This window comes from Triturus cristatus, chromosome 1_1 (assembly GCF_964204655.1).
Source record: "Triturus cristatus chromosome 1_1, aTriCri1.1, whole genome shotgun sequence".
In the NCBI taxonomy this organism is placed as follows: Eukaryota; Metazoa; Chordata; class Amphibia; order Caudata; family Salamandridae; genus Triturus; species Triturus cristatus.
In genome coordinates, this window is record NC_140579.1 from 1076442995 (window position 1) to 1076470700 (window position 27706).

Genomic DNA, 27706 nt, shown 5'->3' on the forward strand with positions numbered 1-27706 from the left:
CTGGTGTCTTTTCTTAAGGACACGTGTTACTTTTGATATGAAATCAGGACAATGGCACTGCCAATGTAAGGGCAGCCACAAATCATGGATATGCACTCACAGATATCTTTCAATGTGGTGGCTATTTCAAGAACGCCCCGAATTGTTAGAAAATGAACTTTTAGAACAGGAAGAAGACAACATATTTAAAGAGGGCAGTTTTGATATTTCCAGTGACTCAGAGTTTGAAATGTCTCCAGCAGCACTCGTGGAAGTGAGTGAGTATCCACCAGACAAAATGCATGTTAGAAAAATGGTGGAATACATACATGCTAATAAGCGTATTCCAGAATACATTCCTGAAAAATTGACCATGGAAGACCCAAAAATTCCACAAACTTTCATTCCAATTGGAAAACATTGTCCTTACTGCCCTGGCCCCACACCACCATTACTGGGTGAACCTAAATTAATCTCAAAAAACGCAACAGTGTACGGCATGTATAAGATTCATAAAGGTGAGTTTGAAATAACTGTGTTTTAATTACTGTCACCATAACTACCACTTCATGTTGTTTCACTAATTTCTAATATTTCTTGAATATATAGTTATGATTAGATTACTATTTGAAGTATGTGAATTTGGCAGCTTTCATGAGGTGCTCAGCTTTCTAACTATCACATACAATAATGCGTACTGTGCATTCATCAATATTATGCCCTTATGTATAATTTTGGCTACCTTAATGTTTTCTCATAGACCAATATATGATTTCCAACAGTAATAATTCTTCCACTAAAGGTTCATTGAGAAATGTTAGTGTATTCTAACCAAGTTCTCTCTCTCTGTTTTTATAATGTCAAGTACACATGTTAGTTTTAATTCTTTAATTGTATGTAGTGTGTGAATTGCTTCATAATTGTCATCAATATCACAAGTTTGATTACACAAATACCTACCTTAAACATTATATACTCCTGGTGTGATTTTATTTGGAGTTAAGGTCATTTACAAGTGTGAATTTGTATTAAAAAACACACAAACATACAATTATAATCATAAATGCATGCATTTGCATGCCTAAGGTCAACGTGGTTTCCCATCTCCCTTGTGAATTGTGCCTAGTACAATCTAGGTAAGTTATTGAATTTTAGTTTATCATTTTATGGCCTTTTTGCATGTGCAATTTAACACATTGACATTGTTTTAGCAAACCTTTTGATTTTTATATTTTTAAATAATAGGTACATTATATATATTTTATAATGCTTTCTTTTCTTTCAAGGTCCTAATGAGATGCACTGTACTGAGGCATATTTACCACAGAGTAAATTTGACTCCCAATTTACTGCTACTATGCAGTAAATCCAGTGGTGGTGAACAGTTCTCAAAAAGGTGGTGCTGGTCAGTGGCATGATGTCACTAAACTCATAGGCTGTTTAGAAAAAGCATTCTGGTTAACGAAATTATCTAAAAAATGCTAAAATCCCCTGCAGTAGGAAAGTATGGTAAGGCCTTCACATCCATCTTTGGAAAATGTTGACGCTATTGTGTATCTTGGAGAACAGTTTTCACAATATAATGGTAAGTCATGAACATGTTTCATGGTATCTTTTGTTTCTTTATAGTGAGTACATTAAACATCAACTTGGTGTAGCAGTGAAATTTAGTCTAAATGGAAAGTCTTTGTTGTGATAACTTATATCTGTTTATTGGAAAGCTACACATGGGAACTTTGATTGCTCCCGTAAAAGAATTGACATACATTCAAACAGAAAATTACTGGTCCATAAATAACATATTGCTAATAAATGGAGTAAGTTTGTTTCCCAGATGTTAGTTCCATTTTTTAAATGGTATGAATGAACAAACATAGTATGAAAACTGGTTGTTTAAAGATATAGCCTGGTGCAAAATGTTATTTTGGAGCAAATACCCTTCAGACTATTTACTACTATGCTAGTACTCCAAACGATGGATGCAGATGTGCCCTGTCTTCCTTTTTGTGCATCAGTGCAATAATTCTAAAGTAAGGTCCATAATATGGATCTTATGAACTTATCCAAAAGTCACAAAGTTTGATAGACCACTGTCACTATAAAACCATAGTTTCATTAAAGAAAAGATTAGAGGCCATTTGGTACAGCAGGAGGGGTTTTTAACATACACTAACACACTCTTAACTTGGTGTAAGAAATCTCAAAACACATACAGTTACGTTAACTAATATTTGTATGGAAGGTGTTTTGCTTTAATTATCCCTATCCAAACATAAGAGTAATGAATATAATATGTTTTACATATATTCTAAAAGTATTTTTTCTAAGCACTGTGAAAACTACTATAGCCGTTCTGGGTGATGAAACTATACAGAGACGATTTTTTGGTACTGTGCTCTATACAAAGTTAAGTGTGCATATACACCACTTCTCAGAAAACACTATACCCCTCACAGAAAGTAAGATGAATACCACAAACAAAAGTATTTTTCAATTAATTAGCAATAGGACACACAAAAACAAGGTGTAGCATAGCGCACAATGAACAGCTCTGCAGGCCCCTTTCTGCTATTTCTTATATTTATAGTCTAATTAGTTGTTTAATGTACTACAATATTCATCTTCAAATATTTTGTTTAAAGTATACAATCATGATTAGGCATATTTTAAAGGAGAAGATTGGGAAGATCTGCTGGGATGAATATTGTTAATATTTAACATCTGATTGTCATTGTGAGATGTCAAGGAGCAGTTGTATGTAGCCAGTCTGACCCGTAGTGGTGTTCTATATTACACTCCTATATAGGCCCATGACATGTGGCAGAGCTGTTTAGTTATTCCACACCTGTTTAGTAGGTAATGGGTGGTTAATTGTTGCAGACTGGTTTAGTAATGGGGGAGGGACATGACCCCTAGCAGTTTCATTCTATGTGAGTGTAAGAGTGTCAAGCAATGAAAGTGAATTTTTATACAGCCTGTATGACCTAAAATTGACTGACTAGACCGATGAGTCTATGGTATTACTATTATTGTGGGTTTATATCTTGGATTGTATTGCAAATGGATTTATATAGTACCTTCTACAGCTAACGAGGATTTGTGGCTTTTTTGAATAGGCAGGACGCTGCTTGGTCATCTGGGCTAGTGCGGTTAATGATTGGCCCTCTCAGAAAATGGCAAGAATGTGGTTTTATGGTATTTGCTACCGCCAAATCCTCATACAATTCTACTGTGTGGACTTACTGCACTGTTAAGTAGCTCTTTTAAAATACCCAATGTGAAATAGGCAGAGCAGTATTTAATCATGTCATTCTGCTTCTTCTGAATAATAATACAGGCCTAATTATCCTTACTAGCTCTTGTCTCTGTTACAAATCAGGGTTCATTGAGCTCTTAAATGCCCTTGTTCAAAACCTTTTAGGACCTATTATTTTTCATAGCCCATCTGTGTATCTATGATTGCAGTTTTCAATGGAATAATTGGTTTTTAAGATAGGGGTGTGTATAATAATGTATATCTTGCTTTTTCCCTTTGAATCAGGTATATATGTTTATGTAAAGATTTGTCCAATTTGTGCTAGCCCGGTCCGGTATCAAGAATATACGTCAGGATTTCACAATTTTAATGACAAGACATTTTTGACGATTCCTCTATGTGTTCTTATGACCTCGTCATTTCAGGTACTGTGTGTGTGTGTGTGTTTGTGTATATGTATCCTTGTGTGTGCATATGTGCCTCTGTGTATGTGTGTGTTTTTTCACTAGTTGATAATATTTGAAGGCTTCAACAAATACATGCTCATTTATTTACATTTTACATTGTGAGGAGTAATACTATTTTTCCAAATTAATGGACGATTTAACTTTATAACAATTGTAGTGATTGCAATATGTTTACATGTGCACTTAATTCACTGTGGACAGGATTCCCATCCTCTGACTCAACATTGGTACTCTATTGAAATTTCGATTTGGCAGATCTGTACATATGTTTAGTTCATCTGCTTATAGGTTTTATGATAATACTGAATATAGTAATTTTAGCCTCTGTAAAATTAGTCATTCAACATGTATAAATTGATTAGACACAATTTAACTACTTAAAATTTTATTTAGTTTAATGTTCTAAAAATCAATTTCTCTCTTGTTGCAGAATCATTTGTTTGTTATAAACATTCCCAGCAATATTATTACAAGCCAAATAGATTTAGAGCCCTCTTTTATGAAAACAATTAGGGGAAATTGATTGTGGTATTCAACTTTATTTTCTCTTTAATAAAGCAAAAGCATTAAGTTAGAAAGGCGTTTGGCAAATACTTCGAACCATGCTTATCAAGACGCTGATTGTTGTGTGTCATCAACCATTAAAGATCAAAAAGTTCTTATTAGGAGGCAATAGTTTTATCTTTAATTCAAAGGCAAAAACCTTTGCATTATCCTTCAATATGTTGGTGAGGATGTGCGTGATAATTAATACATTTCATTACTTTTGTTTTATTTAATATTAAAGTGTGATAGTCTGTGGTTACATTAAAAAAATATCAAAAATACTAACAGATTATGTTTGTAATATTCACAATGCTTTATACTCAATAGAACCACACAGCAATTGGACGTTTCTTAACTACAATGGAAGATTTCATGGGGATGAAATTTCATCATGACACTCTTAAAAAGGCATTCTTTCATTTCTCAGCAATGAGGAAGTATTCTTATGACTTCTATTGCATTAGATGTGGACACCATCCAGCAATTTTAGTTGGTGATGCAAACTGGAAGCTTTCATTTGATATTCCTAGTAAGTAATCATTTATTTTCCCAAAAGCCATTGTTAATAGTATAAACTCTCAGTTCTTCTTATTTCTGGTATTCTACAATTTTCTGTGAAAGAAGCACTGTCAGTTATCTCTCTTCTGCTCTCTTCTGGGCACTACTCATATTGACTGGCCGTATCAATTTGTCTATTTGTGTATCAATTTAAAAATGAAAGCAATAAAATTTGTTAACAAATACAATCAAACGGAATTTGCATTACAGATCATTGTTTAATTAATGGCTTGGTCATTCAATTTCATGCTACCTTTTCATTCTGGTCATTTAACATAGTTTTCTCTATTATTATTAAAGGTCAGCCTGCAATTTATGTTGCATGTCAAGCACGTTTCACCCTGGCAATAAAACTATATACATGGTCAGTTTATGGAGTGTGACTTTTGAACCTTAAAATATGCTCACTCATTTGTTGTTAATATTTATACTATGATTTTAAAGCTAGATAGAAAAAAGATTTGGTGTTACAAAACATTTCCCTTATCCAGAACTTTTCTTGGCTATGCTGAAATTAAGGAACACTTTGATCCTCATAAACATCAGATCCATTCTTTGTGAATTGACCTCACATAAATATAATGCATTCTACACTATTGGAGTATATGTACAGTGCTAAAACTACTAATACATGAAACATTGAATATAATGTTCTAAATTTATATCCCAGTTCATCTTTTCAAAAGACCCATACTGCATGATCAAAAAGAGGAGGAATTGCAAGTAGACATTGAAAATTCTTGGCAAAAAACAGAGTACCGAATTATTGCTAGTGGCATTTGTGAAGGTAAGTATTTTGTTGTTTTAGTCTGATAAGATGCATATTTCAAACAACTACTTAGAATATAGTTTTTTCAAGATAAAGGTTGGATCTCTGCTGCTATTTTCAATAAGTGTTACTGTACATGTCATAGCACAAGAACATGCATCCTATGCCTTGGGCAACATTCACAAAGGCAAATCTCAATGTGAGATTCTCTGTACGCATACAGTGGTGCCTATGCATGTCCCATATATGTAAATTTCACCATAAATGTTATTTGTTAACTCTAGATAGAGATGTATTTATACTGCTATGAATGTATTCCTTCTAACATAAGGGTCAAGTAAACTTAAAATTCATCATACATTTACTACAATTCACTCTACAGGTGTATTTTGGACATTAACATGCAAACAGTAGTTCTACAGACAATAGGCAGATTTATCAACTACTCTACGTAGAGCTATGAATTGGTAAAACTGGGTAAACATGCATTGTCTAATGAAAAAAATGCACACCCCACAAATAATTTTGGAGCAAATAAGAAGAGTGCACACCTTGGGCTACTGTGTCTTCCCTTTGGGATGCATAATGCGATGGAACCAGATATCTTAAACAGTGTGTATCCATGTTCAAGTATTGGTTTTAGCACACCTTGTGTTTTGATTACTATTCGAATGGGTTATTAGGACTTTTACATGGGAGAAGTGTCTCTTTTATAATTTTTTTATTTTTCAATTGATTCATCTGATGTGTTTATATTTCTACAATTAGATTTATATGAGGGTCTTTAATGTCCAAAGCTATATGTCCTTTAGAAATATATAATTCTTTTTTAATATTTTTGTTTTGTGTTAACGACAATGTGATTAAAAAGGGCATTTGTAATGCTGAAATTTATTTGACCATTTTTTTCGTTTTAGTAGGTTTTGTAAGCAGTTCCACTATTACAACAAAAATTTAGTACTATATGTTGGCGAATATATCATAGTCATTGCTACATTCCACCTTTCGAAGACATGGAATCAACATCATTTCATACACAGATGACACCCAGCTCATCATCATGCTTTCAGAAAAACCCTGCCTCCACCAGCACCAGCTACCACAAATGCTTGACGAGCATCACCGACTGTATAACGACCAACTGCCTGAAGCTCATCATGGACAAGACAGAATTGGTGATATTGTGAAATAACAATTCCCAGAGGAATGAAACCTAGTGGCCTGTTGAACTTGTACCCACACCTACACCAAAAGACCACCTCCATAATCTTGCCATCATCCTGGGTAGAGAGATCACAATGAAATGCCAGATCAACACAGCCTCCTCCTCCCTCAGCTTCAACACCATGCACATGCACATGCACCGAAAGATCTTCCAATGGCTCGACGTACATACCAGGAAAAAGGCCATCCAATCACTAGTCACCAGCTGGCTTTACTACGGCAACACACTCTACGCAGGAATCACCACCCATCTCCTAAAGAGACTCTAGATGATCCAGAACTCAGTGTCCTGACTCATCCACAGACTTCCCAAATGGACCGATATCATCCACCACCTCAGGTACCTCCATTGACTGCCATCCAAATGAGATACCAATTCAAGATGCTGATATATGCATATTAGGCCTCCACGACCAGGGACCAGCATGCATTATCAACCACACTGAACTACCACCAGCCATCAAGACACCTGCGCTTTGCCTCCATCACCCTTGCTCGCACTCCCGGCATCTGCTGAAGCTGCATCACAGGATGCTCCTTCTCTCACGTTGTTGACACATCCTAGAATGGACTTTACTTCCATCACCGTACAGTACTCTTTCTCGTGGAATTCAGAAGTAAGTCAAAAATAGCTCTTCAACTGATTGCAGCATGATCCTAGTGCCTGGAGGCCCTCATGGTGATTAACCTTGCTCTAAAAATCCTGATTGATTAATTAATTGATTCATTGATTGATTTGTGCACATTTTTAAATTCATTTGTAATAAGCACCACTACAACAATTATTATTTTTAGCTCTTCTGTGGTCTTCTGTGGGATGCATTTCAGTTCTGTTATTAAAACTATATCATTTTGAATAAAATTATTGCTATTTTGACTTTATCTTCTATATTATACCAAGATGATAACTTACTGGAGTTATAATAAACTTGAAGCAATATGTTTGATTAGAATTATTTCTTATAAACCGAAAATAGTTTGTTTTATATTAAATATTTGTTATTGCCGACTAATGTTTCAGGAAATGACCAGAAAAACCCTTATTGTACACAACTGGACTACTCAAACTTTGTCCCTTGGGTCGGTAGTGCAACCAGGGTGGGCCCTAAGGTGCCAAAAAGTGAAGTGAAGAAAGGGTTGCCATTGAGGTGCAGAGATGAAAATGTTAATAAAGAAGAAGACAAAACAATTAATGAAGATAAAATCCTGCTACTTCTGGAATCAACACAGGTATCAATTTAAATGTGTTATAGACTTTTCAAAGTCAGAGACTTGACATGTTGGTATATATGGTTTATCAAAATCATTGATCGTGCTGTATGGTATCATAATTTCCACAGTGTATGTTTTCTTTTTTTTTCCAATTTACATACAAAGTAGGTAATACATATTGTAAAAACTTTGTTTCAAGGGGTTCTTACAAATGTATTGTTTCAAAGTTCATCTATGTGTCTGGCACAACGAAGTCTAGATTGATTTATGGTTTTTGTAAAGAATGCAGGATAATTGTATCTCTTACATGATTTCCATAGCTATTTAAAATATTTTATTAAGCTGGTTTTAATCACAGGTTCAACTATGAGCTAATTAGTGCAATTGAGGGTCTAGCAGGTACAGCTCAGAAATGTTAAATGTAAAACTAGCCCCTTATGAAAAAATCAATACATGAACTGCAATTAGAAGATGCAGTGGTGGGAATGAGGTTTAAAGTGTTAGTTAATAAAAATATTTCTTTATTTCAACAATACAAAAGTTATTTTCCATTTTACCTGTTATTTGATGACCACTGTAAGTAATAGTCACCGGGTTTCGTCTACAATTGTAAATCTAATTGAACATCTACATCCATTAAAGACTTAGGGCCTGAGTTATACATTGGTGGCAAGGGTATTTCGTTTCAATGCAGACAGAGTTCCCTCCCTGTTAATATAGTGTTCTGCCCACCAAGTTTAATTGCTGTTAGACCATATGTTTGGCCAGGGCAAAGACTACTCTGTTTCTGCCATAGGCAAAACTTCTCCAACTGACTTGTGCAGTGAGGGCCGTTTGAGAAAAGGCAACATGTCTGCCAGCACAATTTAGGTGGGCAGACATGGAGTGACTTTTTTTACTGATGTTCAACGGCAGGTAAAACCAGGCGGTAAGGGCAAATAAAACCATTGTAATGCTTACCTCTGCCATGGGAGAAGACTCACACATTATGAGAGTGTTCGATTTTTTATTTTTAAAAAGCAAATCCCACTTTAAATTTTCGTTTTGTAAAAAAAAAATTAATACTGTTAGCTACAGGGCTGTGTCATTGCCAGATAGCCCTGTAGCAAACTGTAAAATGCATTGGCAGTAGCCACCATGAATATGCATCCTGCTAATGCCTCTATACATGACCAACTGCTTGGCAATCATGTGGGAATTAGGTTGTGTCCTCTCCACCATAGGGACAGAGTAATTTCTGTCTCCATGATGGATCCACGGGCTGTCCTCAGAGATATTACATACTTTCAGGTTATACTACTTTTTCTTAAGATGTTTGTTGCTAATAGGTTTTCAGGTTTATACAAGGAAGCTTAATTGACAAATGAAGAAATATTAGGGATTTCATGTGAAATGTACATGAAGTGTACCCTACTCTCAATTTTAATTCTGATTATTAATTTGGAAGAATTTTGTTGATCCTCTGCATTGTGCCTTTACCATATTACATGTGTGTGTTATATGAAGGGGAGCTATGAGAAAGAGTACATCTATGTATGCACCACTCTGCAAAGATGCACAAGCAGATGTGGCTGCCACAATACTTGTCTGCCTTGTTCTTCTTCTGACCTTGGTGCATTGGCAGTTCTTTAAATGACTTCACTTCTAAGCTAAATTTGCTTTTATCCAAACTGCATGTATGACGGCATAAAACTTTAAAAGCAATTTACAATTCAAGAAATACATCTTTATTAATTGAAGGATTCTTTTTGATTTTGTTCTATGTTGAACCAATTAAAATTTTGTGCATTTATAAATTACAATCTGAAGAGGATAAATGTAAGTGCATTGTGTTATAGGTAATATGTCTTTGGGACATATAAAAAAGCAACCACATGTTTATGAACTCCTTAAAATATTTTTATTACAATTAGCTGTTATATTATGGTTGTTGGAGTTGATTTGCATTATTATAATTAGTCTTAACACACAGTATTTTCATAGGCTACAAATGATGAACTGATTAATGCGTGCCAAAGTTTGGGTGTTTCTGGAATTGGATCACAATCAGATCTCATAAACAGGCTTCAAGAGCTTGTCCTCTATAAAGAAATTTACCCTAAGATGTTTACAAAACTACAGAAAACCGGAGGTATGATATATAAATAAAATATTTAAGTTGCAATTATGTGATATAACCTCAGTATTATAAAACAATTGTGTTCGCATAGAATGATGGGAGAGTTGTGTGTTTCTTATTTCCATGGCATAAAGTTATATAATAATCAATTAACAGTCTGTGTTGGTGTGTTTCAGGAAATATTTATAACATATGCCAGTGTCAGCCTTTTTTAATTTAAAATTTTACACTAATGCAATTGCTTTTGTTTTTTAATATGCACTTTTGGGAAAAAATGTAATTACAATTGATAACTTTACATGTTTTTTTTTTCGTATACCTTTATTCAATTTCAGTAGTGTCTAATATTCCCATTTAAATCAATCAATCAATCAATCAATCAATCACATTATTTGTAAAGCGCACTACATACCCGGTAGGGTTTCAAGGTGCTGGGAGGGGGGAGGGTGGGGTGCTGTTACTGGTCGAAGAGCCAGGTCTTGAGTTGTCTCCTGAAAGACAGCAGGTCTTCGGTTTGTCGCAGGTTAAGGGGGAGGGCGTTCCAGGTCTTGGCGGCGCGATGTGAGAAGGACCTGCCTCCGGAAGTGGTTCTCCGGATGCGTGGGACCGTGGCCAGGGCGTGGTCAGCGGAGCGGAGGTTCCTTTTGGGTACGTAGAAGGAGAGTCGACTGTTGAGATAGGCTGGGCCGGTTTTGTGGAGTGCTTTGTGTGCGTGGATCAGGAGTTTGAAGGAGATTCTTTTGTCGACGGGGAGCCAGCGCAGGTTCCTCAGGTGGAGGGTGATGTGGTCGGTGTGTGCGGAGGCATTCTGGATTCTCTGTAGTCTGCTGATGAGCTTGGACGGGGCTCCGGCGTAGAGGGCATTTCCATAGTCGAGTCTGCTGCTGACCAGGGCCTGGGTGACTGTTTTGCTCGTGCTGGTCAGAATCCATCTGTAGATCTTGCGGGGCATGCGGAGGGTGTTGAAGCAGGTGGAGGAGACTGCGTTGACTTGTTTGGTCATGGAGAGTTTCGAGTCGAGCATGACGCCCAGGTTGCGTGCGTGGTCAGTGGGAGCCGGGGGTGACCCCAGTGAAGTGGGCCACCAAGAGTCGTCCCACGCAGGGGGGTTGGATCCGAGGATGAGGATTTCCGTCTTGTCTGTGTTCAGTTTGAGGTGGCTGTCCTCCATCCAGTTGGCGACGGCCTTCATTCCCTGGTGGAGGTTGGATTTGCCGGTGAGGGGGTCCTTTGTGAGGGAGAGGATCATCTGAGTGTCGTCGGCATATGAGATTATGTTGAGGTCGTACTGGCGGGCGATGCATGCTAGAGGTGCCATGTAGACGTTGAACAGTGTCGGGCTGAGGGAGGATCCTTGAGGGACGCCACAGATGATCTTGGAGGCCTCGGAACGGAACGGGGGGAGGCGGACTCTCTGCGTTCTGCCGGATAGGAAGGAGGTGGTCCAGTCCAGGGCCTTGTTACGGATCCCTGCGTCATGGAGGCGCGTGCGTAGTGTGAGGTGGCAGACTGTGTCGAAGGCGGGGGAGAGGTCCAGGAGGATGAGGGCAACCGTCTCGCCGTTGTCCATCAGGGTCCTGATGTCGTCTGTGGCGGCGATGAGGGCGGTCTCAGTGCTGTGGTTGCTGCGGAATCCGGATAGGGAGGGGTCCAGGATGTTGTTGTCTTCGAGGTGACGGGTGAGCTGGATGTTGATTATCTTCTCGATGACCTTTGCTGGGAACGGAAGCAGGGAGATGGGTCGGAAGTTCTTGACGTCGCTTGGATCCACCTTGGGTTTCTTCAGTAGGGCGTCGATCTCTGCATGCTTCCAGATCTCAGGGAAGGTGGCGGTCTCGAAGGACAGGTTGATGATTTTGTGCAGGTGGGGAGCGGTGGACTTGCTGGCTTTGTTGAAGAGGTGGTGCGGGAGAGGGTCGGATGGGGATCCGGAGTGGATTTTTCACATGGTCTTGATTGTCTCCTCGATGCTTACGTTGGCCCAGGTTATCAGGGTGTCGTGGACGGTGGGGTGCGGTGGGTTCGGTGCGGTGTGGTAGGCAGGGGTCATCCGGGGTCTGAAGCTGTCATAGATGTCGGTGATTTTTCGGTGAAAGGAGGTGGCGAGGGAGTCGCACAAGGCTTGCGATGGTGGGATGTCATTGGAGCTGGGGTTGGAGAGTTTAAAAAACATCAATGTTAATTTCTGACATTATATAAGTACTTACAACTGATAGATTTTGGTCACTAAATGTATAAAAAAACATCATCATATACATATAATACATATGAGTTTCAAAAATATTTTTGCACTAATGCAAATAAGTAATCATTTATATGTATGAAAAGCTAAAAATGTGTTAATTCAAACTTTTTTAACAAATCTAAATCCACAATCCATAACAGCTTCTTCAAGATCAATCGGTGAAAAGACATCAATATTTCATTGATTCTCATATGGAAACAGTGTGAGTTGGTCATGCTACACATTACTATCATAAACTCCAGTCATGACTTGACATCTGGCAAGTTTAAGAGAATAAGCAGCGCACATTTTTTCAAGCTAAATATTAGTAACACAAGGACCAATTCACCAGCAAAGTGGCGTATATCTGATTTTTAAGTAAGTGTATATATATATATATAAATCCACGGGGGCGAACAATTCACGCATTCATGCATGTCAGCGTTTGAAGGCTTGCACATGAAAAGCATTTTTGTTATAATTCACCCGTGAGTGCACTCGTTTTGTTTGAACGTGAATTGTTCACCCCTGTGGATTACTGTGTAGCGGTTCACCACCGCTGGAGACTGCACCCGGCAAAGTTTGAGGATATATATAGATATAACCACAAAATAGTTTGTTTTTTGCACCTACAACTGCATCTTGTGGAGACGCCTTATGAAATTCCTCTTTCGCACATCCATAAATGTGTGTTAGCCCCTGCTGTGAATTGTTGTGGTGCTTGGTGCCGGCGTGTCACCCATCAATGGAGTGTGGATGCGAGGAAGAATGTACATAATTTTGCTGGGATTCTGCTCATACACAGAAATATGCACTGGAAACCAGGACCTCAGTGAATTGTGATGTACCAAAAAACTCACCTCAGTACCCAGAACACCAATCCGACTAGCATCAGTGTCTTTATTCGTTCTCCGTACTACAGCGAAGCTACCAATGATTAGACAACCCAGAACTAGTGAGTTATGGTACTCTCAGGAATGGTGGGAATCAAGAACACTCTTTCATTTTTATTCTCATAACAGTCCACAACATGAGTAATCAGAGAGATGGAAAAGTTTAAAATGTTTAGTTTTAACTACGTGCTCTAAGATGCTGTGTTTTGGCTAACACAAGCAGGAAAATTATTAGAAAGAAACCAATCAGCATTGTTACAAATCCATAAAACCCAAAGGGAGAAATCATGTTACAATGGTAGTGGAAACAGGTCGTATAGCGCCTTTTGTACCACCCTCACCTGGCTAGGAGCTAGGTTTTATAATGATAATAGAAGGTCTCTAGGTTTAAATGGGGAACCCCATACCTCCAAGATCAGCAGAGGTGAATCACATCTCAGGATCAGCAAAGCTCTCTGTCACTGGAAAGGTTTTTTCTCCAAGTGCCCGAATCATGCATGCAAAGTAATATTAAAGGCACTTGAGTTTCAGTTTGTAGCAGCTGTGTGCGTGTTGTGTCTCGAGCAGGGGCCAATCAACCTGAATCAAGAGCATTCATTGTTATTATGACCTTGAAGACTTCTGCACACAGTGTACAGACTAAGGTCGCGGTGTAAGTCTAGGGATGTGAAAAACAGACCGCTCTCATGTGAAGAAAAGCAAGCAGTTTAACTTACAACAACAGTTACATGTAGTGTTGTGTGCAAGAGCGGCAAAGTGGCAAAATTGCGTTTAAACTTCTAATACGCTTATGCTAACATAGCAATGTGTGCAAGCAGAACCCTGTCTTCACTTATATATATATATATATATATATATATATATATATATATATATATATATATATATATATATATATATATATATATATATATATATATATATAATCTTAAATTATACCTCTGGCAATATGTAAAGGTCAAATATGTATGATGAATACATTTGGTAGATGTACATCTATGTATGCATTCATTTTTTTCAAAAAGTAAATGTCATTTTAAAAAAAAGAATTCAACATTTGGAGATAGATGATGAGCCTCATTTACAAGGCTCTTACGATGCTGGCACAGTGTGGTGGCCTATATTACTTTGCCAAGCAAATTCACGATGCGTGGCTTTTCCTTAACTTGTAAATATGTTCTTCTTTCACGCATAACTCTGCGCGATGGGCCGTACCATGTTTGTTGCAGTGGATTTGCCTATGTTAAATCCATGAATTCAAAGGCATTTTCAGATTTACAAGGTTTCATAAACCTCGGGATGCGTCAGTTTTTATATGCCGCTCCACAGGAGGAAAAGGAGTTCCCCAGCGAGGAGAATACCTTTGTTTCTCCTCATTTTGTCCTGTTTCAGCAACAACAGGAATTATCCCTGTGACACAGGCACCCTTGCACCATGGCGCAAGGGTGCCTGTGTTGGTGCACGACAACCAATTGTGCACTAGTGCTGGTAAAAGCTCACGGATGCATTCTATTTATGTAAATATGATGCATCCATGTGCTTTTAAATGTTGCAAGAAAATGGTTTGCAGGGCTTGGTCATTTTGTTGTAATTTTGGCCCGGTTTTTCAATCAGGAAAAAAGTTTATAATGTATGACCTTTAATTTGTAGGGTCTTTGCACCCGTTGCTAACAAAGATATGACCTTTTTCCTGCTCTGCAAACTACTACATGACTTTCAAATCATTATACTATTTGAAAGTCCCCTACCTTCCACAATGAGGAAATTTATATAACACATATATTTAAACCATGCTTGCGACATTTTCCATATTAATACATTTATGTGAGTGTTTATTAACATTGTCTGAACAATGAAAATGATTCTACACTTGCAAATAAATCTGTTTGCTCAACCTAAATCAAGGATTTTTTGGGTGGCATGATAATGTAAGTCAGGCTATTGTTCATAGGTTCAGAATGTGTAAATCTTCACCTAATAGAATACAAAATGAAGCAACACATTTGCTGTGATCTTCTTGCTCAAATAAATGTTATTCTAGATGATGTTATGCAGGTCTAACATCTTTAAGTTAATCCATGACCATTAAAATACAAATTGTACTTCATTCTATAGAAATGTATAAATGAGGGTTGCATCTTAGCACAACGCTTGAATGCTCCAGTTATAATGTGTGTTTGTTCAATATTCATTAGAAAGCCACGTTTTGTTAGTTTAAAACAATCTCCATCATAAAAGTATATAATACTCATTCATAGAACTATTAATTGTTGTATATGTTGTTAAAATCTTATCACATAAAATTTGGAGCAGCCCCAAATGTGTTGTGTTTTCTTAATGCTGAAACAGTAATGAAGAAACACAAATTGTGTAATATGTGCTTCTTATTTTTCAGGAGGTGTTCTACACATGGGCTGCACACATTCCGTCATTTATTACAGTTCGCCACTGTGGTGGCAAGAATCTGCACGTGATCATGCAGATGGGCTGCTAAGTTTTTTATACCCACCATCAATCTATATATCTGATATTGCTGGTCAGGTTGCTAGACACACCAACAACCGAACAGAGCAACAATTCTTTCAACCCTATGATGGAAGACTATGTGGAGCAACTGAGGAGAATATCCAGAAAGCCACAGAGAAAACCCTGAAGATTGAAATTCCTTGGCTAAAAAATGTATTATCTAATGATCCAATGGAATCCATGAAAATGTCTGAGACGGAATTTTATCAGAGACCGCATCCCATATCTGGCACACACGAACGATTGTCTTTGTATGATCGATTTCACGAAAAGAACCAGAAACGAGCAGAAGAAAAATTAAGGAGCATTGCTTTAACTCCAGACTTGCTTGGATACATAAACACTGCTGAGGCTGAGCAAGTGAATCGTGCTCTTGCTTCGAACCGTTACTTTGTCTGAGATATGAAAGAGTTGCATTTCTTATTTTCAGTTCGTCTTCTATTTCATTTAAACAATGAAAAAATTAACAAAACATTTGAAAAACAAATGAAGAAAATTACATCAGCCAATTTCACTTTACTTTCTGATGGAAGGATTGCACTTGAAGGAGCAGGTAAGATTTATTATAAAATTCTATTTTTACATGAGTTTATATTAATAAAACTATAAAAAATGACGTATGAAGTGTCATTCAACAGTCCCACATTACAATACTCATTAATGCGATTAACAATTCATACACTTCCTTTTTATTTACTTGAGAAGGTGTATTACTTTATAACATATATTTATAAAAACTACTTTTATTTGGTAGATGAAAAGGAGAACCACAGAAAGAAATCCATGAAGCTCATTAAAACTGAACTAAAGCAAGAGCTAACACACAAAGAAAAATTGAAAGAGAATATGATTTACAGGTTTTCTGTTGGACATTTTCTGATCAATTCAAGTGATGAGGTGAATAGAAAAAGGAAGGTAGTATTTAAAAATGATTATGTTTGATACTCTGCCGCAGGTATGATTGACTAATATTGATGAATTCTGGAATGATGCATTTCTTTAAAACAAAAAACAATGCTTATGATATAATCGAAAACCGCTTTTTGTAAATATGTTTCTATAAGAACAATGATTATTAGTTGAAGTGGATGACTACTCACCTTATGATTAAGCAGGGTATAACTCCCACTGTTATTAAAGTTACCAAATCTAAATCCCTTAATATTTATGACACAGAACAGACAAGCTTAAAGCATGTATCTGCACCAAAAGAGTAATACATTAAAAAGAAAACACAATAAAAATCAGATTCAGAAAGTACATTTTAATAAATACAATTACAATAAAATTTTAGCAGTCTATTTTTGGCAGCCTTTAGACATGAATCTTTACATTCCTTGTAAAAATTGGCTAACAAAAACACTACTTGTCAATGTGGAACAACTGGGAGTGGAACACTGAGACGTACTCATGATTTCAGGCTGCCCAAGATAGTGGACAGTGGGATACAGAAACCAAGTTCAACATGGAAAGAGGTTTAATCTTGGGTCCTAGTCTCAGGAATGGAAGTCAAAATATTTCATCAGGGCAAGACAACAGTCTATATCCAAAAAGGTTTCCACTATACAGGATAGCCATTAAACTAGATCTGCATGATGCCATTGGTTTATTCATGAAAATCTCAGAGTGGAAAAATATCATTTTGCACCCAGAGAACTTTTATAATTGGCAAATGCTTTTGCACCTTCACAAAATCAAGATTTCTGAACTGGTGCTCATGCCTTTATTCAGAGCTCAGAATCCTTCAGGTGGTATGGCTGTGGACTGTGTCTGATGATGGCTCCAAGAAATTGGTCTCTGTACTATAAAGCTGAATCACATTTGATTTTTGTGAAAAGTTTTGAGCAAAAGAAGTTTGTTTCTTCAGCCCAACAGCAACACATCCTTGACAGATTAGCTTGGCAGTTTTGTCCTGGCCCTCTAGAGTTCTTCCAGTCTAAATCATTGGTAAATCCCAGGTTTTTATTTATGCAGTAGAAGTCTATTGATTCACCGCCAAGGCTTCCAGGACATCAGGTAAATCAATTGGGGTGCAAGAATCAATCCATCAGAGGCCACCAGCAGGGTCTAGATCATCTATGTATCTCAAAAAGCTGTAGGTAAAAGTAGATTTTATAAAAAGACAGGCTGTACTGTCTAGTAACAGGATGTGGGTAAATACTCTATACCTTTCATCAGAGAATAGTGGGCATAGTGAATATATCCTAAAGAAAGGCACCAAGTTACAAAACAATAGTAAAGAGTGAAGATGTTTGTCTGGTCTGTCATGGCCCTAATAAAACTCTCAATATCATTCATTACAAAAAAAATCCATGCTAGGAGATAGTCGAGTTAATGTTAAATTTCGCACGGGGTGTAATAACCAAGAGTGTGTTCAAGCCCAAAAGAAGTCTCTGACACCCCAAAGTTCAATAAACCGCATGTGTAGATGTTTCTCAAAAAAATCCAACATGGAGCATGCACTGTTTTAATGGAACATGGACATCATGTCAGTATTAAAGAACCAATCAATATTAGTTGAAATATGTCAAGAGAAGCACATCCATCTATCAATTTTACCCATACATATAATAATTACTAATCACTTTGTCAGAGCACTCAACTAATGTAATGTGTCCGTTCATGGTGACGTATTCATAAGGATCATATCAGTGTAACAACTTGCACCATAGATGTACTACTATTACTAACCAACAATGGCAAAAGCAAACAGCAGTCAATACAGTACCACTTCATCAACCATTATCAACGTGTTGCACTATAGGAGAGTCAGATAACAAAAATATGTTAGCCCTTATTCCAAAATATTTACAAGACATACACCAAATCACAATCTAACTATCTAACTAGAAATAAATGACTTACGTCTTTCAAAATGGTTTGGCATGGTAGCACAGAGACCCTCAACCTGTCATGAAAGTAAAGACAGGCAGGAAGAAACTATTTTAGATAGTTGTTGAAATCCATAACTTATAAACTGTCTAGCCCTACTTATGACTAAAAGGTCACCATCTTGTGGTGTAGTGATCACCTCTAAGGAAAATAGGAACATCGGTTAACTTATATTGTTGTCAGTCTTGGTGTAGAAACAGCTGACAATTATAAGCTCGTGACAAAGGAGTTGAACTCCGAAACGCGTCGAGTGACTGGCCAAATAAGATTTAAATAAACACGCTGTGATAAGGATTATGTGGCTGTGGCATCGTTTTTTCAGGAACGAGTAAATAACGATTGGTTTGGAGATTTGGGGTTCGCGTCCCCGCCACAGCCCACCGCTGCAAGAGGCTTGGGTTTCTTCACGAAAGCTGTTGTGGATATATATATGTATATATATATATGTATATATATATATATATATATATATATATATATATATATCTTCCCAAGGACCTCCGCGCTTTAAAGCAGCACTCCACAGGAAATAGTTTATCCAAACTTTTATTTCAAACACGAAGCGATTCACCAGACCTGCATTTTAAAACCCCTGACGCGTTTCTGTGCACACCTGCACCTTAATCATAGGGTGGGCATGTTGTAACAAACGGAGATGGATTGCCACGTATTATTTCCCCTTCAAATGCATGTTTTCTCTGGTGAAAAGCATGCTGGGCGCGGTAGTCCCGATTCTTCCCCCTTGGTGGGGTCCGTTGCTAAAACACCTTTGTTCTCTGCCAATGTCAATGTCCATTATGCTCGCAGCCCTCCGGTGGGCTTCAGGTCTGCTTAATCGCCTCAAAATGTTAAGATTTCCTGCGCTGGAACAGGCTGTGATAATCACAGCCACACAGACCTTCTTCCAGTGATAGTGGCGGTGCATGCTTCCACGGCCGGAGCAGCCGTGTGTAACATCTTCCCAAGGACCTCCGCGCTTTAAAGCAGCACTCCACAGGAAATAGTTTATCCAAACTTTTATTTCAAACACGAAGCGATTCACCAGACCTGCATTTTAAAACCCCTGACGCGTTTCTGTGCACACCTGCACCTTAATCATAGGGTGGGCATGTTGTAACAAACGGAGATGGATTGCCACGTATTATTTCCCCTTCAAATGCATGTTTTCTCTGGTGAAAAGCATGCTGGGCGCGGTAGTCCCGATTCTTCCCCCTTGGTGGGGTCCGTTGCTAAAACACCTTTGTTCTCTGCCAATGTCAATGTCCATTATGCTCGCAGCCCTCCGGTGGGCTTCAGGTCTGCTTAATCGCCTCAAAATGTTAAGATTTCCTGCGCTGGAACAGGCTGTGATAATCACAGCCACACAGACCTTCTTCCAGTGATAGTGGCGGTGCATGCTTCCACGGCCGGAGCAGCCGTGTGTAACATCTTCCCAAGGACCTCCGCGCTTTAAAGCAGCACTCCACAGGAAATAGTTTATCCAAACTTTTATTTCAAACACGAAGCGATTCACCAGACCTGCATTTTAAAACCCCTGACGCGTTTCTGTGCACACCTGCACCTTAATCATAGGGTGGGCATGTTGTAACAAACGGAGATGGATTGCCACGTATTATTTCCCCTTCAAATGCATGTTTTCTCTGGTGAAAAGCATGCTGGGCGCGGTAGTCCCGATTCTTCCCCCTTGGTGGGGTCCGTTGCTAAAACACCTTTGTTCTCTGCCAATGTCAATGTCCATTATGCTCGCAGCCCTCCGGTGGGCTTCAGGTCTGCTTAATCGCCTCAAAATGTTAAGATTTCCTGCGCTGGAACAGGCTGTGATAATCACAGCCACACAGACCTTCTTCCAGTGATAGTGGCGGTGCATGCTTCCACGGCCGGAGCAGCCGTGTGTAACATCTTCCCAAGGACCTCCGCGCTTTAAAGCAGCACTCCACAGGAAATAGTTTATCCAAACTTTTATTTCAAACACGAAGCGATTCACCAGACCTGCATTTTAGAACCCCTGACGCGTTTCTGTGCACACCTGCACCTTAATCATAGGGTGGGCATGTTGTAACAAACGGAGATGGATTGCCACGTATTATTTCCCCTTCAAATGCATGTTTTCTCTGGTGAAAAGCATGCTGGGCGCGGTAGTCCCGATTCTTCCCCCTTGATGGGGTCCGTTGCTAAAACACCTTTGTTCTCTGCCAATGTCAATGTCCATTATGCTCGCAGCCCTCCGGTGGGCTTCAGGTCTGCTTAATCGCCTCAAAATGTTAAGATTTCCTGCGCTGGAACAGGCTGTGATAATCACAGCCACACAGACCTTCTTCCAGTGATAGTGGCGGTGCATGCTTCCACGGCCGGAGCAGCCGTGTGTAACATCTTCCCAAGGACCTCCGCGCTTTAAAGCAGCACTCCACAGGAAATAGTTTATCCAAACTTTTATTTCAAACACGAAGCGATTCACCAGACCTGCATTTTAAAACCCCTGACGCGTTTCTGTGCACACCTGCACCTTAATCATAGGGTGGGCATGTTGTAACAAACGGAGATGGATTGCCACGTATTATTTCCCCTTCAAATGCATGTTTTCTCTGGTGAAAAGCATGCTGGGCGCGGTAGTCCCGATTCTTCCCCCTTGGTGGGGTCCGTTGCTAAAACACCTTTGTTCTCTGCCAATGTCAATGTCCATTATGCTCGCAGCCCTCCGGTGGGCTTCAGGTCTGCTTAATCGCCTCAAAATGTTAAGATTTCCTGCGCTGGAACAGGCTGTGATAATCACAGCCACACAGACCTTCTTCCAGTGATAGTGGCGGTGCATGCTTCCACGGCCGGAGCAGCCGTGTGTAACATCTTCCCAAGGACCTCCGCGCTTTAAAGCAGCACTCCACAGGAAATAGTTTATCCAAACTTTTATTTCAAACACGAAGCGATTCACCAGACCTGCATTTTAAAACCCCTGACGCGTTTCTGTGCACACCTGCACCTTAATCATAGGGTGGGCATGTTGTAACAAACGGAGATGGATTGCCACGTATTATTTCCCCTTCAAATGCATGTTTTCTCTGGTGAAAAGCATGCTGGGCGCGGTAGTCCCGATTCTTCCCCCTTGGTGGGGTCCGTTGCTAAAACACCTTTGTTCTCTGCCAATGTCAATGTCCATTATGCTCGCAGCCCTCCGGTGGGCTTCAGGTCTGCTTAATCGCCTCAAAATGTTAAGATTTCCTGCGCTGGAACAGGCTGTGATAATCACAGCCACACAGACCTTCTTCCAGTGATAGTGGCGGTGCATGCTTCCACGGCCGGAGCAGCCGTGTGTAACATCTTCCCAAGGACCTCCGCGCTTTAAAGCAGCACTCCACAGGAAATAGTTTATCCAAACTTTTATTTCAAACACGAAGCGATTCACCAGACCTGCATTTTAAAACCCCTGACGCGTTTCTGTGCACACCTGCACCTTAATCATATATATATATTATCCTGTATTTATCAGACAAAAATTATCTGGCACAGACTCCAAGTTGGTAAGTGCATTTATTTTGCTGGTATATGTCCATGACGCGTTTTGGGCACCAATAGTGGCCTTGATTACATGATATCAATATGTAGATGTTTCCATATTGGTACGTCTACACACCCCTCACATAAGTATGTATGCATGTATATTAACATTTATATGATTATGTTTCTGTATATTTGAGCATATATTTATTAGAATAAAACATGTTTTAAATACCCACTTCAATAAAAATGTGATAGTATAACTATCATTATCCATACCAGTTAGAAAAGCAACCTAAAATATAATATTTAACTATTACATTTTATTCTGCAAAAGGAATTTCTGAAGACAATTTTAAATGATGATGGTGATGAAGAAAAAACATTAGCCCTAGCAGGAAACAACCCAATAAATGTAAAGGGCTTGAGGAGCCTTTGTCCAATTCACATTCAAACGAACCACAGCCAGAAGACTCAAGATGGATCAGAAAACTGGCTCACTGATGATGTAAGAAAATTTTTAAACTATTGTACAAAGCACTGTGCTACTTACGGATAAACTGAAACATTATGAGATTAAATGCTATTATTTTAATGGAAATATCTTTACTTTCTAGGTGCTTAATGCGCGGATTTATCAAATAGTTTCTGAGCAAAGAGATGTAAGTGCATTTCATCAATTTTTTTCACTATAGTTATGTCCAACTTTAAAAAAAACTAATGAACATATAAGGGATAACATTAACGCTGCCGTACATTATAATAATATTACAAGTCACCAAGATGTCCCATAACCATATAGAGGAACAATGCCAAAGGCCAAGTTCCTTTATAAAGTTATGGAACTCCGAGGTGACTTGCAAAATACTTATCAGGTATACAAGGGGGTACATTTTCACGTAAAATACATTGTACCACCATCACCTTTCCCAAACACCACTTAAAACATTGTTGCATAGTTTTTTTATATGAGCGAGCATGTTTGAAAAGAGGAAGAATAGAAATTAAACTTGTAGTGAAAAATTAAACATATAAAAAAGCTGTTTGATATTTTTTTTAAACAGATAGTGTCAGCCGTGCAATACAAGTCAGTTTTTTAAAAATATTGCAGTAGCTTGGAAAGTGAAGATACATGCAAAAAAACTAGCCTTTCTTTCTAATCAGTGCAAACAATATTCTGTCTGCTTGTCACTGTAAGCTTTAAAAAAAAATACCAGATGAAACAAAAGCAATGGTCCTTTTCCTGCTTTAAACAGCTGCTTTAATAATGCTCCAAGACCTGTTCTGCCTTTCGCCCCAGCTTCTACTTCTAGATATATGAGACAGACATATAAAGAGAGACATATATAGTGTGAGCTGGCAAAACAGATGTTATACAAAAACGAGATGGATGTAATGCTTGAATTATTCTCAGCCACTGCTAACTACTCGAGCCACATCACAGTACATCATTATCGGTCCTCCCCGCACACTGTGTCACTGGACCAAAGCTATACCTGGCTGATGAGCCCCAATAAGAGCAAAACAAGTCCTAGGTTCTGGTGCTCCTGTTTAAGGAGTACTTACCAGGTCAGTTTGGTTTAGATTGTTTACATTCGAGCAGGGTCAAGACTGATTTGCATATGGCTTTGTCAAAAAAAGGTGAATGCTGTACAGAGTAATCACCATTGGCTGAGATTAATTCATGCATTTTATCCGGGACATTTTGTACATAAGAAGCCAGTAGAGTGTCATAGGGCAACCTATTTGTGGTTTTCTTGCTTGGTCCCGAAAGTCTGATTTCTGTGTTGCTATGTCTCACTTAACAATTTTTATAGCAATTGATAACATTTTCTAATTTAATCGCACCCTTTTTTGGGATAATGGCATTTGACAATTGTTTACAAGTAATATTCCCCAACTCAGAAGACTATATTGGTTTATTACTATAGACATAAGAATGCCTTTTTTACTTATGTGAAAGAACAGATTTTAATCTTACCATGGTCATGATCTTAACCTAACTACTAAAAGCAGATAAGAGCAGCTCTTAAATAGACTTCGGGATTTAGAATCTAGTCTTCAAACTAACCAAAGAAAAGTAGCATAGCTGAGTAAAGTTTTGTGTCATACTGTATAATAATATACACTAACTTTGATAATGTTTGTATTTCCGTCCTCAAGATTCTCACGTGTAAAACTGAAAACAGAAGAGCAAACTCTATATATATATAGTGCAAATCTATGTCAGTCTTCTCCAAGAAGTAGCTCGTGAGCCAGTGGTGGCTCTCCAGCTGCTTGTAAATAGCTCTCCAGTATGGAACCCAGCCTACTAAATTTGAAGCTTTTGCTTGGTTGTTTCAATAAATATATACCAGTTTTGAAAACTGTGTATTCGAGATGCAAAGCTAATGTTTTGAGAAAAGTTTTGTGAATTTCATTTAAATTTCCATTAGAATTTGCAATACAACCAATTATTTTTGCGACAATATACCCTTTAGCTTGCACGTGTTTTTTAAATCTACATGCTATGTTATATTAAAAGGTATTATTTGAGTAAAAACTCATGCATTCGTAGGGAGTCTTATTATTTTGGTTCCAGGGGAATTACATTATTGCTATTATGTATTACCCATTCAGAGGCCTGACAAATTGATAAAGCCTTTTTTAGCATTACTGCTAATAACCTTGCTGATGCATTGCGGTAATCACTGCTGGCAGTCTTGAATGGCATTGAAACAAATGTAAATCTTGTCTGATTTGGTCACTATTACAGCACTAATAATAATAGTAGCTCAGGAAGATTTTCATTGAACATAGGTAGCTCCTACAAAAGAAAAGGTTGGAGATACAGATTTTTGTAACTTTAAGATGTGACATTGCATATAAAGTGTTTTTAAAGTATGACATTGCTAATTACATAGCATTACTGTCTGTATAATAAATAACATTGGCTAGACTTCTATTTATTTATACCTGGATGTTTAATTTGTTGACATTTATTTGTTCAGTGCCTTTAAATGTCATGTATTCGGGTCAAATACAATAAAGGAGAGGAACTAAAACTTACTCCATTACTACAGTGTATATATAAATTATGGCAGAAATCAAGACCCATATTATATGTTGGCCTCTTCCTGTATTGCAATTATTTATTGAGATTGTATGATGTATTAAATGAACAGGAAACAGCATATCTCATAAGATATTTTTGGAAAGCTCAATTAACCCCTTCGGTGCTCATGACGGAATGGTTCCGTCATGACCCACGGTTGAGCTGTGCTCATGACGGAACCATTCCGTCATGACCACGCCCGCGCAAGATTCCGCCAGCACAGCGGCGGAATCTGCGCAGCATCGAAGGGGTTAATGACATGGGATAAGGTAATCAATTGTTTATATTAGTGTTGTGTGTTTGTGTGCTCTCATAGGATGTGAATATTGGATTGTCTATTTAAAGTATGTGATTTCTTTGAGCAGTACCATAAAACAAAAGAAAATATAATTTCTTGCCACACAATGATACTTTTATCAATACTTAGCATCACATTATAGAAACATTCCAGTTCGTTTCTTGGTGGAGAGAATTCAAAAATTTTGGAACAGTGAAGCAAAACATTTCAAGAATAAAGGTAAGCAAATATAAAAGTCTACTTTGGGTTTTTGAACCAAATAACAAAGTCCTCTTTTAATTGTTTTTTCAATAATGCTCAAACTTCATTATGAAGAACTTATTTACAAAGAATTTATTGTTTTATAGTTGTTCAGTGTGTATTGTCATTTTATAAATTAATTGATGTGTTTTAATGGCAAATATTGTTTAAAATTGTAAATTGCAGGCACATGCACTACAATAATCACAGTATTCTAGGAAGCAGGTAAATAAATGCAATAGGTGGACATTTTGGAATTAATATGAATCGCTAACAATTAATTTAGTTGCACTCAATCATTTAACTCATATGTGCCAATAGAGATAATGATTAACTACTTTTGCCCATCACTCATAAATGTACAAACGAAAAAAAAAATGGTAGACCATTTATACTCTCAATGTAGATCCGGCCCAGCTCTCCCATGCTGCTGCACCACTCTGCTTCCGCCTCAGTTCTTTGTCTTGCTTTGCCATAATTTTGACTGCTTTTTCCTTCCTTTTCCCCCACTTTTGCCTTCTTTTTCTGGCTTTCGCCTTCATCTCACCCATTGTTTTTAGTGCTTTCTCCTGCTGTACCCTCATTTTTCACTGTTTTCTCCTTCTATTGTCTCTGTTTTTCTGAGTGCTTTACTTGCTTTCTCCACAAAGCAGCTATCAACTCCAGAGCCGAGAGACCTTAACAGGTGATTTGCTTGGCTTTATACATCCTTTTCGATTGATTGATTGATTAACTTCATATAATTGTTGACCTGTTGAAACTCACTAACGATCTGTAATTCTCCATTCATAATAGTTCAGATATGTAAATCACATTTCCATGTTCTTATTAGATTCCTGCTGGCATTGTCCTTCATCTTTTAGGAATGAATCCAGAAAAGCTCATCATTCCTGTGCATAGAAAATCTTGTATATCTTTCATGATTTTTGAAAGTGGCATTAAAAGATAACAAACTTCCAAGCATATTGGAGATACAGTATCCCACAAATGTTTAACTTATGAACTGTTTGAAATAAAGAAGTTGAAGATAACAGCAAATGTCTGGTCACATATGCTATGCAATGTTATTTTATGTCATGTTAAGTGTACTTTTAAACCAACGTCTCTCCCAGGAGGGTCTCCTGGTGCACATGAGCAAGTGGGCTCCGGCTGGTGCCCATGTGAAGAGCTTCATTTGTTGTTTCTTTCTAAATTCAAATACTGAGTTGGCAACCCTCATGTGAAGTAGATTAGGAGCAAGAACAAAGAAGGTGATGCAAGTGGCTCTGGTTCTTCAGATGTGGGTACCAGTGGTCATCAGGAGGTTGGCTCAGCTGAGTTGTCCAGTGGGGGTGTGAAATGTGATGCGGAGGTTGCGGTAAGTGTGTACTAGTCTGTGAAGTGTTTTGTATGTATGGGTGAGTAATTTGAATAACGTGTGCATATTTGTATGGGAAAATGTTTCTCCTTTATGTATGATGGAATGCACCGTGGTCCAGTAATCATGGTGGTGAAATTGTTTTTCCCTGTGCCCATAGTAAGTTTGGTATGTCTCTTTTAAATTTTAACATCAAGTATCAAGTACAGGGGGAGTTAACCGGTGTAGCATTTCACCATAGGGACTTTTTTTAATCTGCCTCGAGTTCTGCTACAATAGTTTCCATGAAACATGAAGAATTTCACAACAAAGTGGGCGCCCATTGCGTCCCCGTGGCACTCTCAATGATATGGCTCATAATGTCTATATGACTCTTGTTTAGGTCTGCAAAGCGGCTGTAAAATATTATTTGTTTAGCATTGTTTTCTATTTTCATTTTGTAGGACATTCACAGGGACAGCATTGTTTTTTTTCCTCGAGTTGTTGGCGGTAATTCACCGGAAACTGGAAACCATTTTATTCTGTGGGTATGCTAAGTTACATTTAAAATTGAAACATTTCAA

General features: G+C 38.1%; 2 protein-coding genes across 2 annotated transcripts; both read left to right on the forward strand.

The window, feature by feature from the left end:
* Positions 1-112: 112 nt before the first annotated feature.
* Positions 113-16326, forward strand: LOC146871574 (uncharacterized). Its single transcript, XM_085647168.1, has 5 exons — positions 113-497; positions 5477-5593; positions 7821-8029; positions 9995-10142; positions 15643-16326. Exons 1-5 carry the CDS (start codon positions 113-115, stop codon positions 16170-16172), a joined length of 1389 nt encoding a protein of 462 aa, XP_085503294.1. The 3' UTR covers positions 16173-16326.
* LOC146871575 (uncharacterized) lies at positions 16260-26735 on the forward strand. Its single transcript, XM_085647170.1, has 6 exons — positions 16260-16326; positions 16528-16670; positions 22492-22662; positions 22772-22816; positions 25676-25765; positions 26619-26735. The coding sequence occupies exons 1-6, from the start codon at positions 16260-16262 to the stop codon at positions 26733-26735; spliced, it is 633 nt and encodes a 210-aa protein (XP_085503296.1).
* Positions 26736-27706: the final 971 nt, after the last annotated feature.

Excerpts from the sequence above, each read along its gene's own strand:
- LOC146871574 (XM_085647168.1), top strand. The coding sequence starts at position 113 with ATGTGGTGGCTATTTCAAGAACGCCCCGAATTGTTAGAAAATGAACTT. Across the intron at positions 5,594-7,820 it reads TGCTAGTGGCATTTGTGAAG|GAAATGACCAGAAAAACCCT; the intron begins GTAAGTATTTTG and ends CTAATGTTTCAG. Across the intron at positions 8,030-9,994 it reads TACTTCTGGAATCAACACAG|GCTACAAATGATGAACTGAT; the intron begins GTATCAATTTAA and ends GTATTTTCATAG.
- LOC146871575 (XM_085647170.1), top strand. The coding sequence starts at position 16,260 with ATGAAGAAAATTACATCAGCCAATTTCACTTTACTTTCTGATGGAAGG. Across the intron at positions 16,327-16,527 it reads GATTGCACTTGAAGGAGCAG|ATGAAAAGGAGAACCACAGA; the intron begins GTAAGATTTATT and ends TTTATTTGGTAG. Across the intron at positions 25,766-26,618 it reads AAAACATTTCAAGAATAAAG|ATTCCTGCTGGCATTGTCCT; the intron begins GTAAGCAAATAT and ends TGTTCTTATTAG.